The sequence below is a fragment of the Amblyraja radiata genome, chromosome 25 (genome assembly GCF_010909765.2).
Source record: "Amblyraja radiata isolate CabotCenter1 chromosome 25, sAmbRad1.1.pri, whole genome shotgun sequence".
Classification (NCBI taxonomy): Eukaryota; Metazoa; Chordata; class Chondrichthyes; order Rajiformes; family Rajidae; genus Amblyraja; species Amblyraja radiata.
Window position 1 is genome coordinate 17,828,601 of NC_045980.1, and position 13,276 is coordinate 17,841,876.

Sequence of the window (13,276 nt, forward strand, 5' to 3'; positions counted from 1 at the left end):
TGGCATTGAGGGTTCAGTCCATTGGGGCACAAAGATTACTCTCCATGTTTTGTCATGTGCTCAGATCAGAGTGTAGCTACTGGAGGCCTTTGAAGATCTCAGACTGGGATCATTTTGGGTGGCCAAGGAACTGCAGATGCTGGAATCTTGCTCAAATTAGTCTAGCTTAGAGATACCATGTGGAAACAGACCCTTCAGTACACGGACTCTGCACCAACCAGAGTACACTACTTCTATCCTACACGCTAGGGACAATTTACAGAAGCCATTTAACCTACAAAGCTGCACGTCTTTGGAATGTGGGAGGAACCCGGAGCGTGTATTGTAACGCATCCGTTCCAGAGACTTACAGGTATGTAGGCTATTTAACTTTATGAATTGTAAATTGTTCCTAGTGTGTAGATAGTGCTAGTGTATGGGGTGATTGCTGTTCGGCGTGGTCTCGGAAGGCTGATTGGCCTGTTTCCGTGCTGTATCTCTAAACTAACTATTGTGACATCCAGTAATGTACTGGTAAATGCGCAGCATTGGGTGGTGAGATGAATATTGCAGCGGGATCAGTATAAGCGACTTCCCATTTAATGATTCATGTTAACATAATGATCCATCAACAATCAGTAACGAGCAGCTTATCCCTCCCACAGACACTGTCTGGAATGACTGCAAATATGACGATGTTTGTGGTCGTTGCCATGGCGTGTTCTTCCTGAGGTCCAGGAATGTAGAGTCATAGATTCATAGAGCTGTACAGCACGAAACAGGCCCTTCGGCCCACCTTGCCCTAATCCAGGTCTGGATAGAGTGGATGTGGAAAGGATGTTTCCACCAGTGGGAGAGTCTAGGACCAGAGGGCACAACCTCAGACTAAAAGGACGTACCTTTAGAAAGGAGACGAGGAGGAATTTCCCTAGTCAGAGGGTGTTGAATCTGTGGAATTCATTGCCACAGAAGGTTGTGAAGATCAAGTCAATGGAAATTATGGTGGAGATTGACAGATTCTTGATTAGTCAGGGGTTAAGAGAGGAGAATGGGGTTGAGAGGGAAAGATAGATCAGCCATGGTTGAATGGCGGAGTAGACATGATGGGCTGTTGGACTGAATGGCCTAATTCTGCTCCTAGAACATATGAACTGATGTCCATGCCAACCAAGTTGGCAGACTGGGCTAATTCAATTTGCCTGCATTTGGCCCATAGCTCTCTAAACCCTTCCTATCTGCACAATACAGTATAAGCACAAACCCACAAGCCTCTGCAAACTTCTTGTAACTGGCATAAAGTTTCCTGTATTTCAGCGCAGCTTATATCAGTGGTAGACAAAAGGAACTGCAGATGCCGGTTTACCAAAAAAAAGACACAAAGTTCTGGAGTCTGTCAGCATCTCTGGAGAACCTTGAATATGTGACATTTTGGGTTGGGACTGATCTGCTGAGTTACTCCAAAACTTTGTGTCTTTTTCTGTATATCAATAGTGATTGTTTTTAGATCTTAGTGTAAGAGGAATGCCGAAGTGGACCAAGAGTACAGCCCTCAAGTGCTTTAATGAGATTGTGACTGATTTATGTCCTGATCTTTTTCCCATATCCCTAAACAACTCAAATTACCAAGGATCTACCAACTTGAAAATTTAAATCTGAGAGTTGAACTCGCATTGAATGGTCAAAACATGAATTGCTGGAGAAACTCAGCGGGACAGGCAGCATCTGTGTAGGGAATGGACAGGCGACCTTATCGGGTCCAGATATTTCTTCAGACTGATTGTAGTAGGGTGAGAGAAAGCTGGAAAATAGTGTATGGCAAAGCCTGGCAAGTGATGGGTGGATACAGGAAAGATGAGATTTTGGGTTTGTCTCTTCTTGAGACTGACATGAAATGTTGCCAATTCATTCCCTGCCTGACTCGCTGAGTTCCTCCAGCACTTTGTCTTTTGCTCAAGGTTCCAGCATCTGCGGTTCCTTATGTCTTACGCCGCTGCTGTGGACAGGTAGATCCAAACTTCTACCTGCCTTTCCATACAATGCTTCCTACCTTCTCTTCTGGAAAGCCTGACTGTACATTTTAGAATATGATCCCTTTACCTAGAGCCCCAATCCAGCAGAAAGAGTTCAACACTGCATTCGGCTATTTTAGGAATAGTCAGCATGGCTACATGTGGGGCAATCTGTCGCACCATTTTACTTAATTTTATTTTAGAGATACAGTGCAGAAACAGGCCCTTCAGCCCACCGAGTTCATGCCGACCAATTATCGCCCCATACACTAGCACTATCCTACACACTAGGGCCATTTTTTTTACTGAATCCAATTAAACAATAAACCTGTTCATCGTTGGAATATGGGAGGAAACCAGAGCACCTGGAGGAAACACACACAGTCACAGAGAGAACATACAAACTCCATATCCAAAGGTGTTCAGGTTCGTAGGTTAATTGTCTTCAATAAATTGTAAATTGTCCGTAATATGTAGGATGGTGTTAGTGTACAGGGTGATCGCTGGTAGACACAGACATGGTGGACTGAAGGGCCTGTATCTCCAAAGTCTACAACCTAAAGTAGAGATAACAGTTTTCAGACTCCTGTACTTTCTTCCCGGTGGTAGGAGTGAAATGAGCTAAAACAGAAAATGCTTGCAAATAGTCAGGCAGTCCGGCCCGCATCCGCGGAAAGAAGAACGGAGATAGACATAGAAACATAGAAACATAGAAAATAGGTGCAGGAGTAGGCCATTCGGCCCTTCAATATGATCATGGCTGATCATCCAACTCAGTATCCTGTACCTGCCTTCTCTCCATACCCCCTGATCCCTTTAGCCACAAGGGCCACATCTAACTCCCTCTTAAATATAGCCAATGAACTGGCCTCAACTACCTTCTGTGGCAGAGAATTCCACAGATTCACCACTCTCTGTGTAAAAAATGATTTTCTCATCTCGGTCCTAAAAGATTTCCCCCTTATCCTTAAACTGTGACCCCTTGTTCTGGACTTCCCCAACATCGGGAATAATCTTCCTGCATCTAGCCTGTCCAACCCCTTAAGAATTTTGTAAGTTTCTATAAGATCCCCCTTCAATCTTCTAAATTCTAGCGAGAACAAGCCGAGTCTATCCAGTCTTTCTTCATATGAAAGTCCTGCCATCCCAGGAATCAGTCTGGTGAACCTTCTCTGTACTCCCTCTATGGCAAGAATGTCTTTCCTCAGATTAGGAGACCAAAACTGTACGCAATACTTCAGGTGTGGTCTCACCAAGACCCTGTACAACTGCAGTAGAACCTCCCTGCTCCTATACTCAAATCATTTTGGTATGAAAAGATAATACAGGAAGTCATTGGAATGGGTACCACACACCTTCCCAAAAAATAATCCATTATATTCCTGATCTACTGCCAGAGCATGAATGTGATGTATTATCAGAAAGGGCAATGTGTGCTGCACTTGATTTAATTAATATTCATATGTCCTGTGGGATATCCTTCTATTCTCTGGGGAAACCTGTCTCCTTCAGCAGCTAGGGGGTGTTGACATTTCACACAAGATTTGTCAAACTCCTGTCCAACTGCCGGCTGGCCTATAATGAGTGTATATTAGGCAGCTGTTGTCTGCACTCTTCTGAATTCTATTTGTCAATTTTATTCATTAAAGTTGTTTTAAAATTCAGGACTGGTGCAGTACAGACAAACAAAAGTACTCAAATTATTGCCAAAAATCATTGAATGTAAAATGGCAACTGTACAAATACAGATCTTGGAAAAAGGTAGATTTGCTTGTGTATTCTTCATCAGCAACGATAGTGGCATTTAAGCTTTTGGATAAGCAGGTGGATACAGAGGGATGTGGATTATGCACAGGTAGATAAGAGATGGTCTTGGTATCATGATCAACACAAGCGTTGTGGGCCGAAGGGCCTGTTCTTGTGTTGTACTGTTCTATGTTCTAGAAACATACATAGAACATAGAACAGTACAGCACAGGAACCGGCCCTTCGGCCCACAATGTCCGTGCCGAACATGATGCCAAGTTAAACTAATCTCCTTTGCCTGCAGGTGAACGATATCCCTCCATTCCCTGCATATCCATGTGCCTCTCTGAAAGTTTCCTAAATGTTACCATCACCTTTGGCAGCGCATTCCAGGCACCCACCACTCTCTTTATAAACAATTTGCCTGGCACATCTTTCTCCCATCCTGCACGTTCTTTTTTTTTTTTTGAAAATATTTTTTATTGGAGATAGGTACATAACCTATTACATCATTACAGTCTTACATTTTTAAATTGATAATATTGTCAATTATTATTACATTGTCTCCAATACCTTTTGCCTTTTACTTCCTTTTTTTTTTTAAACTAGATAGAACTAAAGAGTCCTGCACGTTCTGCTAGTGTGGAGTTTGCACGTTCTCCCTGTGACCACCTGGGTTTTCTCCGGGTGCTCCTGTTTCCTCACAAATTCCCAAGATGTGCTGGTTTGGAGGTTAATTGGCCCTCAGTGTGTAGGATAGAATTAGTGTTTGGGTGATCGATGGTTAGCACGGACTTGGTGGGCTGAAGGATCTGTTTCCATGCTGTATGTCGAAACTTAACTAAACCAAACTCAACAAAGCCTCATTAATGCAATGTTTTGTTTTTTTATTGAAAGATACAGCAGGCCCTACTGCCCACCGAGTCCACAATCACACTAGATCTATGTTATCCCACTTCTCAGTCACTCTCTACACACTAGGGGCCAATTAACCTACAAACACACGTCTTTGGGATGTGTAAGGAAACCGGAGCAACCAGGGGAAACCCACGTAACCACGGGGAGAATGTGCAAACGCCCGCACCTGATAGACAGCACCTGAGGTCAGAATCGATCCCGGGTCGCTGGCACTGCGAGGCAGTAGCACTACCTGCTGTACCACTGTACCGCCTCATCAGAAAGTGGAAAGTCGTGTTTTTTTTTAAAAGAAAATAGGCAAGCATTTTTGTAATTGTAATTAAGGCAGTTCAAACTTGAAATCTGACGACATGAACTTTATGAATCAGTCCTGTCTTATTCTGAACAATGACTTCTTCCTGCCACAGTAATTCACTGTCAGGCTCTGATGGACAACTATCAATGCGTGTCCTTAGACAATGCTTTGAGGTCTTCCTGCCCCGTCACTCTCAATGTCCTTTACTCTAAGGGCAGCCAAGTTAAGTCTTTTTTCGTGTTTCTGTGGAGAAGCAGCACGCAGGCAATTCTTATTCAAATGCCAGCAGTCAGTTTAACAATCCAGCTGTGGCCACAGGTATTAAATTAAATTAAATGTCTTTATTTATATAGCACATTTTTAGTCAACTTGCATTGACCCCAAAGTGCTTCACATAATTACATTCACACACACAGGCAAAGGTGGGTGAAGTGTCTTGCCCAAGGACACAACGACAGTATGCACTCCAAGCGGTATTCGAACCAGCTACCTTCCGGTTGCCAGCCGAACACTTAGCCCATTGTGCCAACTGCCGTCCTACTTACTCATAGATGGAATAATCAACCTACAAACGCCCGAGCCTGCCATGAGACTGATCAACTCATGACTTCTGAGTCTAAGGGCATAAGAGGCTTGGATACCCAGATTGAGATCTCCAAGAATATGTTTCTCTATCATGTTAACAAAGGTGAGTCACAGCATTCTTTAGTTTAGTTTAGAGATACAGCGCGGAAATAGACCCTTAAGCGCACCAAGTCCACGCTGACCAGCTAGTCCTACACACACTAGGGGCAATTTACAATTTTACCGAGCCAATTAACCCATAAACCTGTACGTCTTTGGTGAGTGGGAGGAAACCGGAGATCCCGGAGAAAACCTACAATGGTCACGGGGAGAACGTACAGACTCCGTAGACACAGCATCCATAGTCAGGATCGAACCCGGATCTCTGGCGCGGTAAGGCCGCAACTCTATGCTGCGCCACTATGCCGCCTATAAGTTTGACCAAGTTATAGGAGCAGGATTGGGCCATTCGGCCCATCGAGTCTGCTCCGCTATTCGATCGTGGCTGTCCTATTTCCCCCTCTTAACCCCATTAGTTTTGATTTAGTTTTAGTTTTACAGATACAGTGTGGAAACTGGCCCTTCGACCCACCGAGTCCGTGCAGACCAACGATCACTCGTACGTTAGTTCTATCCTACACACTAGGGACAAATTACAGAAGCCAATTAACCTACATTGCACATTTATGTACAATGACTTGATTGGACAGCATGCAAAACAAAGCTTTTCACTGTGACAATAATAAGTGTCAGTCTGAAGAAGGGTCCCGACCCGAAACGTCATCTATCCATGTTCTCCAGAGATAGACACAAAATGCTGAAGTAACTCAGCGGGTCAGGCAGCATCTCTGGAGAAAATGAATCATTGATGTTTCGGGTCGAGACCCTTCTTCAGACCGAGAGTCAGGGGGAGAGGGAAACTAGAGATATGAAAAGGTATCAAGAACAAATGAATGAAAGGTTTGAAAAGAACAAATCAAAGCCAGTAACAATGACCAAGGACAGTTGGAGCACACAATGGTCCATTGTTCGCTGTGGAAAAGGTGATAACGAGAGGATGCAAAAAGTGAAGATGGTGCCTGACCTGCTGAATTACTCCAGCATTTTGGGTCCTTTTTTTAAAATAATAATAAACCTAAATCTAAAATTACAACAATAAACCAAACAATAATGGAATTCACTGCAACTTTAGAGCTTGCTTTATTAGTGATATGCTGTAATAAATTTTTTCTTAAGTCTGATAGGGGAGTAGCACTCAAATCCTTCTCAATACACATTGTCCGATGGCTCTAAGGTTGTTTAGCCTGAACAGAATTGTCGCCAATGCCTCTGCAACCCGCCGTGCCACCGGTAGGAGGCAGACATGCTCTCCACTCCAATGCTGAGCATATATTCCTTTACCTCGCAAGCTTTTAAAGTCTTGCCCGTGGCTGCTTTCATTCAAACACTGCCAAATCACACGCACACGCATTTCAGCGGCTTCAAGTTGTGGGCGTGAAGCAGGCAAGTTGAAGTGTGGGAGGGAGGCGACCTGGTGGAGGTGTCCGTCTGTGTCTCAGTCTTGGCTTCATTGATTGACTTGGTGGATTTGCAGAGGCGGGGAGAAGGGATTCCCGTGTCTCTTGCAGGAGTCAGCGCTCGGCGGCGGCTGACGAGGGGGATGAATGCAACAAGGTCCAAGTGCTGTCACATCGCCTTATAAATAAAGAAATAAACTTTGCATTGGCGCATCCGTCATGGCTAGGAACACCACCTTGTATTTTCGTCTTATCGAGGGAAGAAATTTGCCAGCAAAGGACGTGTAAGTTTCCTGCCTTGTGCATCTTCCATTGCAACCTGTGACACCGTGTACAGGTGGACTAATGGTTTATTAATTCTGGTGCGTTTTGTTTCAGATCTGGTACCAGTGATCCTTACTGCCTGATCAAGGTGGATAATGAAGTGGTGGCGAGGTGAGTGGGTTATTACAGTAGCTATGTGTATGTGTGTGTGTGTGAGGATCCGCCATGTGTCTAATTGGGGGAGATTAGGCTGTAGAAGTCTCGCCCATCTGTTGCATTTCGAGGAACACTCTATGAATCGCACGGAAGTGTGTTAATGCACTGTGATTTCTCCGCTCGCATTCTTTGCCCTATATTGCCCACGTTGTCTTTACGGATACCTGGTTTCTGTGTGGACAGGTTCGACTGCAGAGAACACGCTGCAGTTTCAGTTTAATCCAAGACTTTCCCACACCCCCCGGTCACCCCTTCTTCTCCCGCCCCGCAGAAGGTGCAGATGCTTGAAAACAAGCACCGCCAGCCTCAGGAACAGCTTTCCCCCCTCCATTATCAGGTTTCTGAACAGTCCATCCATGAGCCGGGGTACTGTCCAATTCACCTCTACCCCATTGTGGACTTTGGACTGTGTCTATAGAACTGATGCAAGAATGACATTCTGCACTCTGTATCTCTCCCTTTGCTCTACCTATTGTACGTGAGTTGAACTTCTTACATCCATGCATGTTTAGTGATACAGCAATGGAAACAGGCCCTTCGGTCCACTGAGTCCATGCTGACCGTAGATCATCGGTTCGCACTAGTTTTATATTACCTCACTTTCTCATCCACTCATCAATCCACTTGGGGACAATTTACAGAGGCCAAGTAACCTACACACCTGCACGTCTTTGGATGTGGGAGGAAACCAGAGCACCCGGGGAAAACCCACGCAGTCACAGGGAGAATGTGCAAACTCCACACAGACAGCAGCCGAGGTCAGGATTGCACACGGGTCTCTGATGTTGTGAGGCAGCGGCTCTACCATCTGCGTCCCTGTGCTGGAGCAAAGGAATGTGATGGGTGGCACGGTGGCACATTTAGTGGAGCTCCAGTTTCCCCACACATTCCAAAGACATTTGGGTTTGTAGGTTAATTGGACACTAAAAATTTCCTCTGGATGAAAAAGTGGGATAACATAGAACTAGTGTGAACGGTGATCGATGGTCAGCATGGATCCAGTGGGCCGAAGGGCCTGTTCCCATGTTGTATCTCTAAATTAAACTAGACTGCCCAACCTGTATCCAAAGTCCAGCTGAGTTCACTATTTGGTTCAGATCCGAGAAGACGTATATTGAGGAATCAAGACAAGTTGTGTCCTCAAAATATTGGTCAACAAACTTTGGCTAACAATGTCAAACCAAATCTCTGTTCCTTATAATTGCTGCACTGTACTGCACATTCAGTGGATGACCTCGGAGGTCCAGATGTGTAGAATATTAGCCAAGGAGAGTGTTGGGCAGCTCTCTTTCCTCACCACAGATGCTGCTTGACCTGCTGAGTATTTCCTGCATGCTCTGTTTTTATTTTAAATTTCTCTCTTCTATTGGTTTTAGCTTGTGGATAAATATAACACTATCTAGTTACTGAGAAGTAATGCCTTTAATAGATTGATTATTGTGAACCTGTTTCAACTCCTTCGTGGCCTGTTCAGCTCAGAAGTAAATAGCTGCCCAATAAACGTGCACTCGAGCTAACAACAAAACACAGTCCTGAGATTCACTGCTGAGATTACAATTGTCCAATTTTCTTAAGTACTTTGTGACAAGGTCACCTAGAGGAATCACTCATACTTCTTCATGTTCACCAGGTGAATGGCATTTTGTTTTATAAGACCCATTTTGCTTATAATGGTACTTATCTTAATTGGACTTCAGTTTCTGTTTCTGAGCAAAACAAACATATGCAAGATTTCTACAAAATGCTGGAGTAACTCAGCGGGACAGGCAGCATCTCTGGTTAGAAGGAATGGGTGATATTTTGAGTGGAGACCCTTCTTCAGACTCAAAAGAAAGGGCTCGACCCTGAAACGTCAGTCATTCCTTCTCCCCATGGATGCTGCCTGTCCCGCTGAGTTACTCCAGCATTTTGTGCCTCTCTTCGGTTCAAGCCAGCATCTGCAGTTCCTTCCTGCATATATATAAGATTTCCATTCCTTTCAGGTAACCTAAAATTCATATATTTACAAATGGTACTAAACCCTACATATACACCACATAGAATGTGTGGGGAACTCCTCCAACAAACTGGTTTATGTTAGTGCTCAGGGAGAACTTTTCGAATTTTATGTTTTTTTTAGTTTAGTTGGTTATTAATGTCACGTGTACCGAGGTATGGTGAAAAGCTTTTTGTTGTTGCATGCTATCCAGTCAGTGGAAAGACTATACATGATTACAATTAAACAGTCCACAGTGTACAGATACAGGATGAAGGAAATAACGTATAAAGTCCGATTAAAGATAGTCCGAGGGTCTCCAGTGAGGTGAATGGTAGGTTAGGACTGTTTGCTAGTTGGTGATAGGAAAGTTAGATATTTTCCTCCACCCATCTGCACCCTTTAAAATATTGAATGACTTTGAAGTTTTAGTTTCGTTTACAGATAGAGGATGGAAACAGGCCCTTCGGCCCACCATGTCCTCACCGACCAATGATATCCCTTACACTAGTTCTGTCCTACACTCTTGGGACAATTTTACGGAAACTGATCAACGTACGAACCTGCGCATCTTTGGAATGTGGGATGAAACGGGAGCATCCGGAGTAAACCCACGCGGTCACAGGGCGAATGCACAAACTCCGCGCAGACATCACCTGTAGTCGGGATCAACTCTACCACTGCGCCACTGAACCACAAATTTATAATGTGTGCATCTTAAAGATTTATTTTTAAATGACTATTAGATCTGCAGGCTGAATATCTCAAATTTGTTTTCCGAATTATGTGCCATGTATAGTGGTGGAGGCAGGTACAATAGTCGGGTTTAAGAGGCTTTTACCTAGGCATGTAGATATGAAGGGAATGGAGGGATATGGACCATGTGTACGCAGAGGAGATTTGTTTAGCTTGGCATTATGTTCGGCATGGACATTGTGGGCTGAAGGATCTGTTTCTGTGCTGTGCTATTCTATGCTTCATAGATATAATGAGTAACAGTTGACCTTATATCAAATTAAGTATTGAGCATACCAAGCAGATCTATATGTTTCCTGGAAGATCAGCTATAAGTTTGATGAATGTTGGAGTAAGCTCGAGTAAATGACCTACTCCCGCTGCTAGATGTTACGTTCTTAACTGCATATGAACAATCTCTTAGTCCATGGGTCCAAAAATTCAGATATTTACGAATAGTATAAACGTCTCCACATACACCACGTAGAATGCAAAGCACCTTCATCTCTCCACTGTCTATTCAGAAACAGTTAATTTTCACAGTTAATTGGGGCGGCACGGTGGTGTAGCGGTAGAGTAGCTACCTTACGGTGCCAGAGACCCGGGTTTGATCCTGACTACGGGTGCTGTCTCTATGGAGTTTGTACGTTCTCTCTGTGACAGCGTGGGTTTTTCCTGGGTGCTTCCTCCCACACTCCAAAGACGTACAGGTTTGCGGGTTAATTTGGCTTCAGTTTAAAAAACATTGTAAATTGTCCCTAGCATGTAGGATAGTGCAGTGCATGGGAATCGTTGGTTGGCGTGGATTCGGTCGGCCGAAGGGCCTGTTTCTGCACTGTATCTCTAAGCTAAACTAAACCTGCAGATCAACACCAGCCTGTATTTCTATAGTGCCATTTACAGACTATATTGTTTATTGATGCCTCACAGTACAGTCATCAAACAAAATCTGCTGCTAACCTTCGTGAGACAATATTAGGATGGATGAAAGAGGAGACGCAAGGAACTGCAGATGCTGGTGTACAAACTAAAACACAAAGTGCTGGAGTAACTCAGGTCAGACAGCATCTCTGGAGATAAAGGATGGGTGACGTTTCGGATTGGGACCATTTTTCAGACGCCTTCATTCCAAAGACGCCTTCAGCCCCAATCCGAAATATTAGCCATCCTTTGTCTCCAGAGATGCTTCCTGACCTGTTGAATTACTTCAGCACTGTGTGTCTAACTGTAGAACATACAGCACAGGAACACGTTTTAGCTCACAATGACTGTCAAACATGATGCTAAGATCAACTCCTGTCTGCCTGTACATGACCTATATTCTTCCATTCCCTGCGTATCAGTGTGCCTATCCAAACACCTCTTAAATGTGATTGCCTCTTAACTATCTCCACAATGCAGACGCAACAAAGGACTGACAACAAATTCCAACATTGCCAGTCAGGTCCACATTCTGTGAACAAATAAAAAAATCGACAAACAGAAATCAAATCAAAAGTCTTGTAGCATAGCAAGTTATCAGCAGCTGGAGACTATATTTTCGGTGCATAGTTATCATCAGAGCTGAAAAATAAAGATAGACAAACAGAAAATAGACAGTGAAAATATGTATTTCTTCCTCTGTATCCACTCTCACAATTATGGTACAGACAGGGTAGACAGTCAGAACCTTTTCCCCCAGGGTGGAAATGTCAAACACAAGTGGTCGTAGCTTTAAGGTGAAAGGGGCAAAGTTGAAAGGAGATGTGCGGGGTAAGTTTTTTTTAACATATTGGGTGGTGGGTGCCTGGAACATGCTGCCACGGGGTTGTGGTGGAGCCAGATATGATAGCGCTGTTTAAGATGTTTTTAGATGGGCACATGGTTATGCTGGGAATGGAGAGATATGAATCACGTGCAGGGGGAGGAGATTGGTTTATCTTGCCTTCATGTTCGGCACAGACAGAGTGGGTTGAAGGGCCTTTTTCTGTGCTGTATCATTCAAAGTTGTTTTAGTTTGCATTGTTTGTGAGGGTGGCTTGTTTTACTTTTCTGATTGTCCACTGTTTCCTGCAGAATTTGCATTGGCCCTCTCTTAACGCATGAATATACATTTTTAATACTTATCACACGGGGCGGCACGGTGGCACAGCAGTAGAGTTTCTGCTTTACAGCGCCAGAGACCCGGGTCTACGGAGTTTGTTTATGTTCTCCCCGTGACCGCGTGGGTTTACCCCAGGTGCTTCGGTTTCCATCCACACGCCAAAGACGTGCAGGTTTGTGGGTTAATTGGCTTCGGTAAAATTGTAAATTGTCCCTAGTATGTTGGATAGTGCTAGTGTACGGCGATCACTGGTCGGCATGGACTTGTTGGGCCGAAGGGCCTGTTTCTGTGCTGTTTCTTTAAAACTAAATTAAACTAAAAGGCAACGTGTCATTGCTAAATACTTGTTGCAAGGATGATGTGCCACAGGCCATTTGAGAAGGAAGTGGATTAATTTATTGACTTTGTTACCGTCACGTCTTGTGCTATTTTGAGTTTGTGATTATTAAAGTATGTGAAATTATTCTCCTGAATTTGGCGAAATTGCCCCTAGCATCATCATCAGCTCTACCAGCTGTGCCACGTTTGAAACAATAGTAAAGTATCATCGAATCATTGAACCTTTTGAAAAAAATGTCTTTAGACAGAATGTTTCCATTTGAAGTTGTAAATAGTGTAAGCAAGATTAGTAGGTAATGCGCAATGTTTTTGATACCTGTAGTGGTATTAAGTATTGGGGTAAACTGAGATAAGTGTTTAATTATGGTTTTTTGAAAAACATTGTTTTGAGGTGCATGTCAACCACAACTAATCTCGCAGATGATGTTGCTAGAAGCATTGCACTTGTTCAAGAAGGAACTGCAGATGCTGGAAAATCGAAGGTAGACAAAATTGCTGGAGAAACTCAGCGGGTGCGGCAGCATCTATGGAGCGAATGAAATAGGCAACGTTTCGAGCCTGAAGAAGAGTTTCGGCCCGAAACGTTGCCTATTTCCTTCGCTCCACAGATGCTGCCGCACCCACTGAGTTTCTCCA

The 13,276-nt window shown here is 43.9% G+C and overlaps 1 protein-coding gene across 2 annotated transcripts in view; it reads left to right on the forward strand.

Annotated features, from left to right (window-relative positions):
* Positions 1-7,040: 7,040 nt before the first annotated feature.
* Positions 7,041-13,276, forward strand: part of rasal1 (RAS protein activator like 1) — a 140,643-nt gene continuing 134,407 nt past the window's right edge. For both annotated transcript variants that reach the window (XM_033043341.1, XM_033043342.1), the window contains exons 1-2: positions 7,041-7,312; positions 7,407-7,463. In XM_033043341.1, coding sequence (XP_032899232.1) covers positions 7,248-7,312; positions 7,407-7,463 — 122 coding nt within the window. In that variant the 5' untranslated portion in view covers positions 7,041-7,247. The remainder of the gene's footprint in view (positions 7,313-7,406; positions 7,464-13,276) is intronic.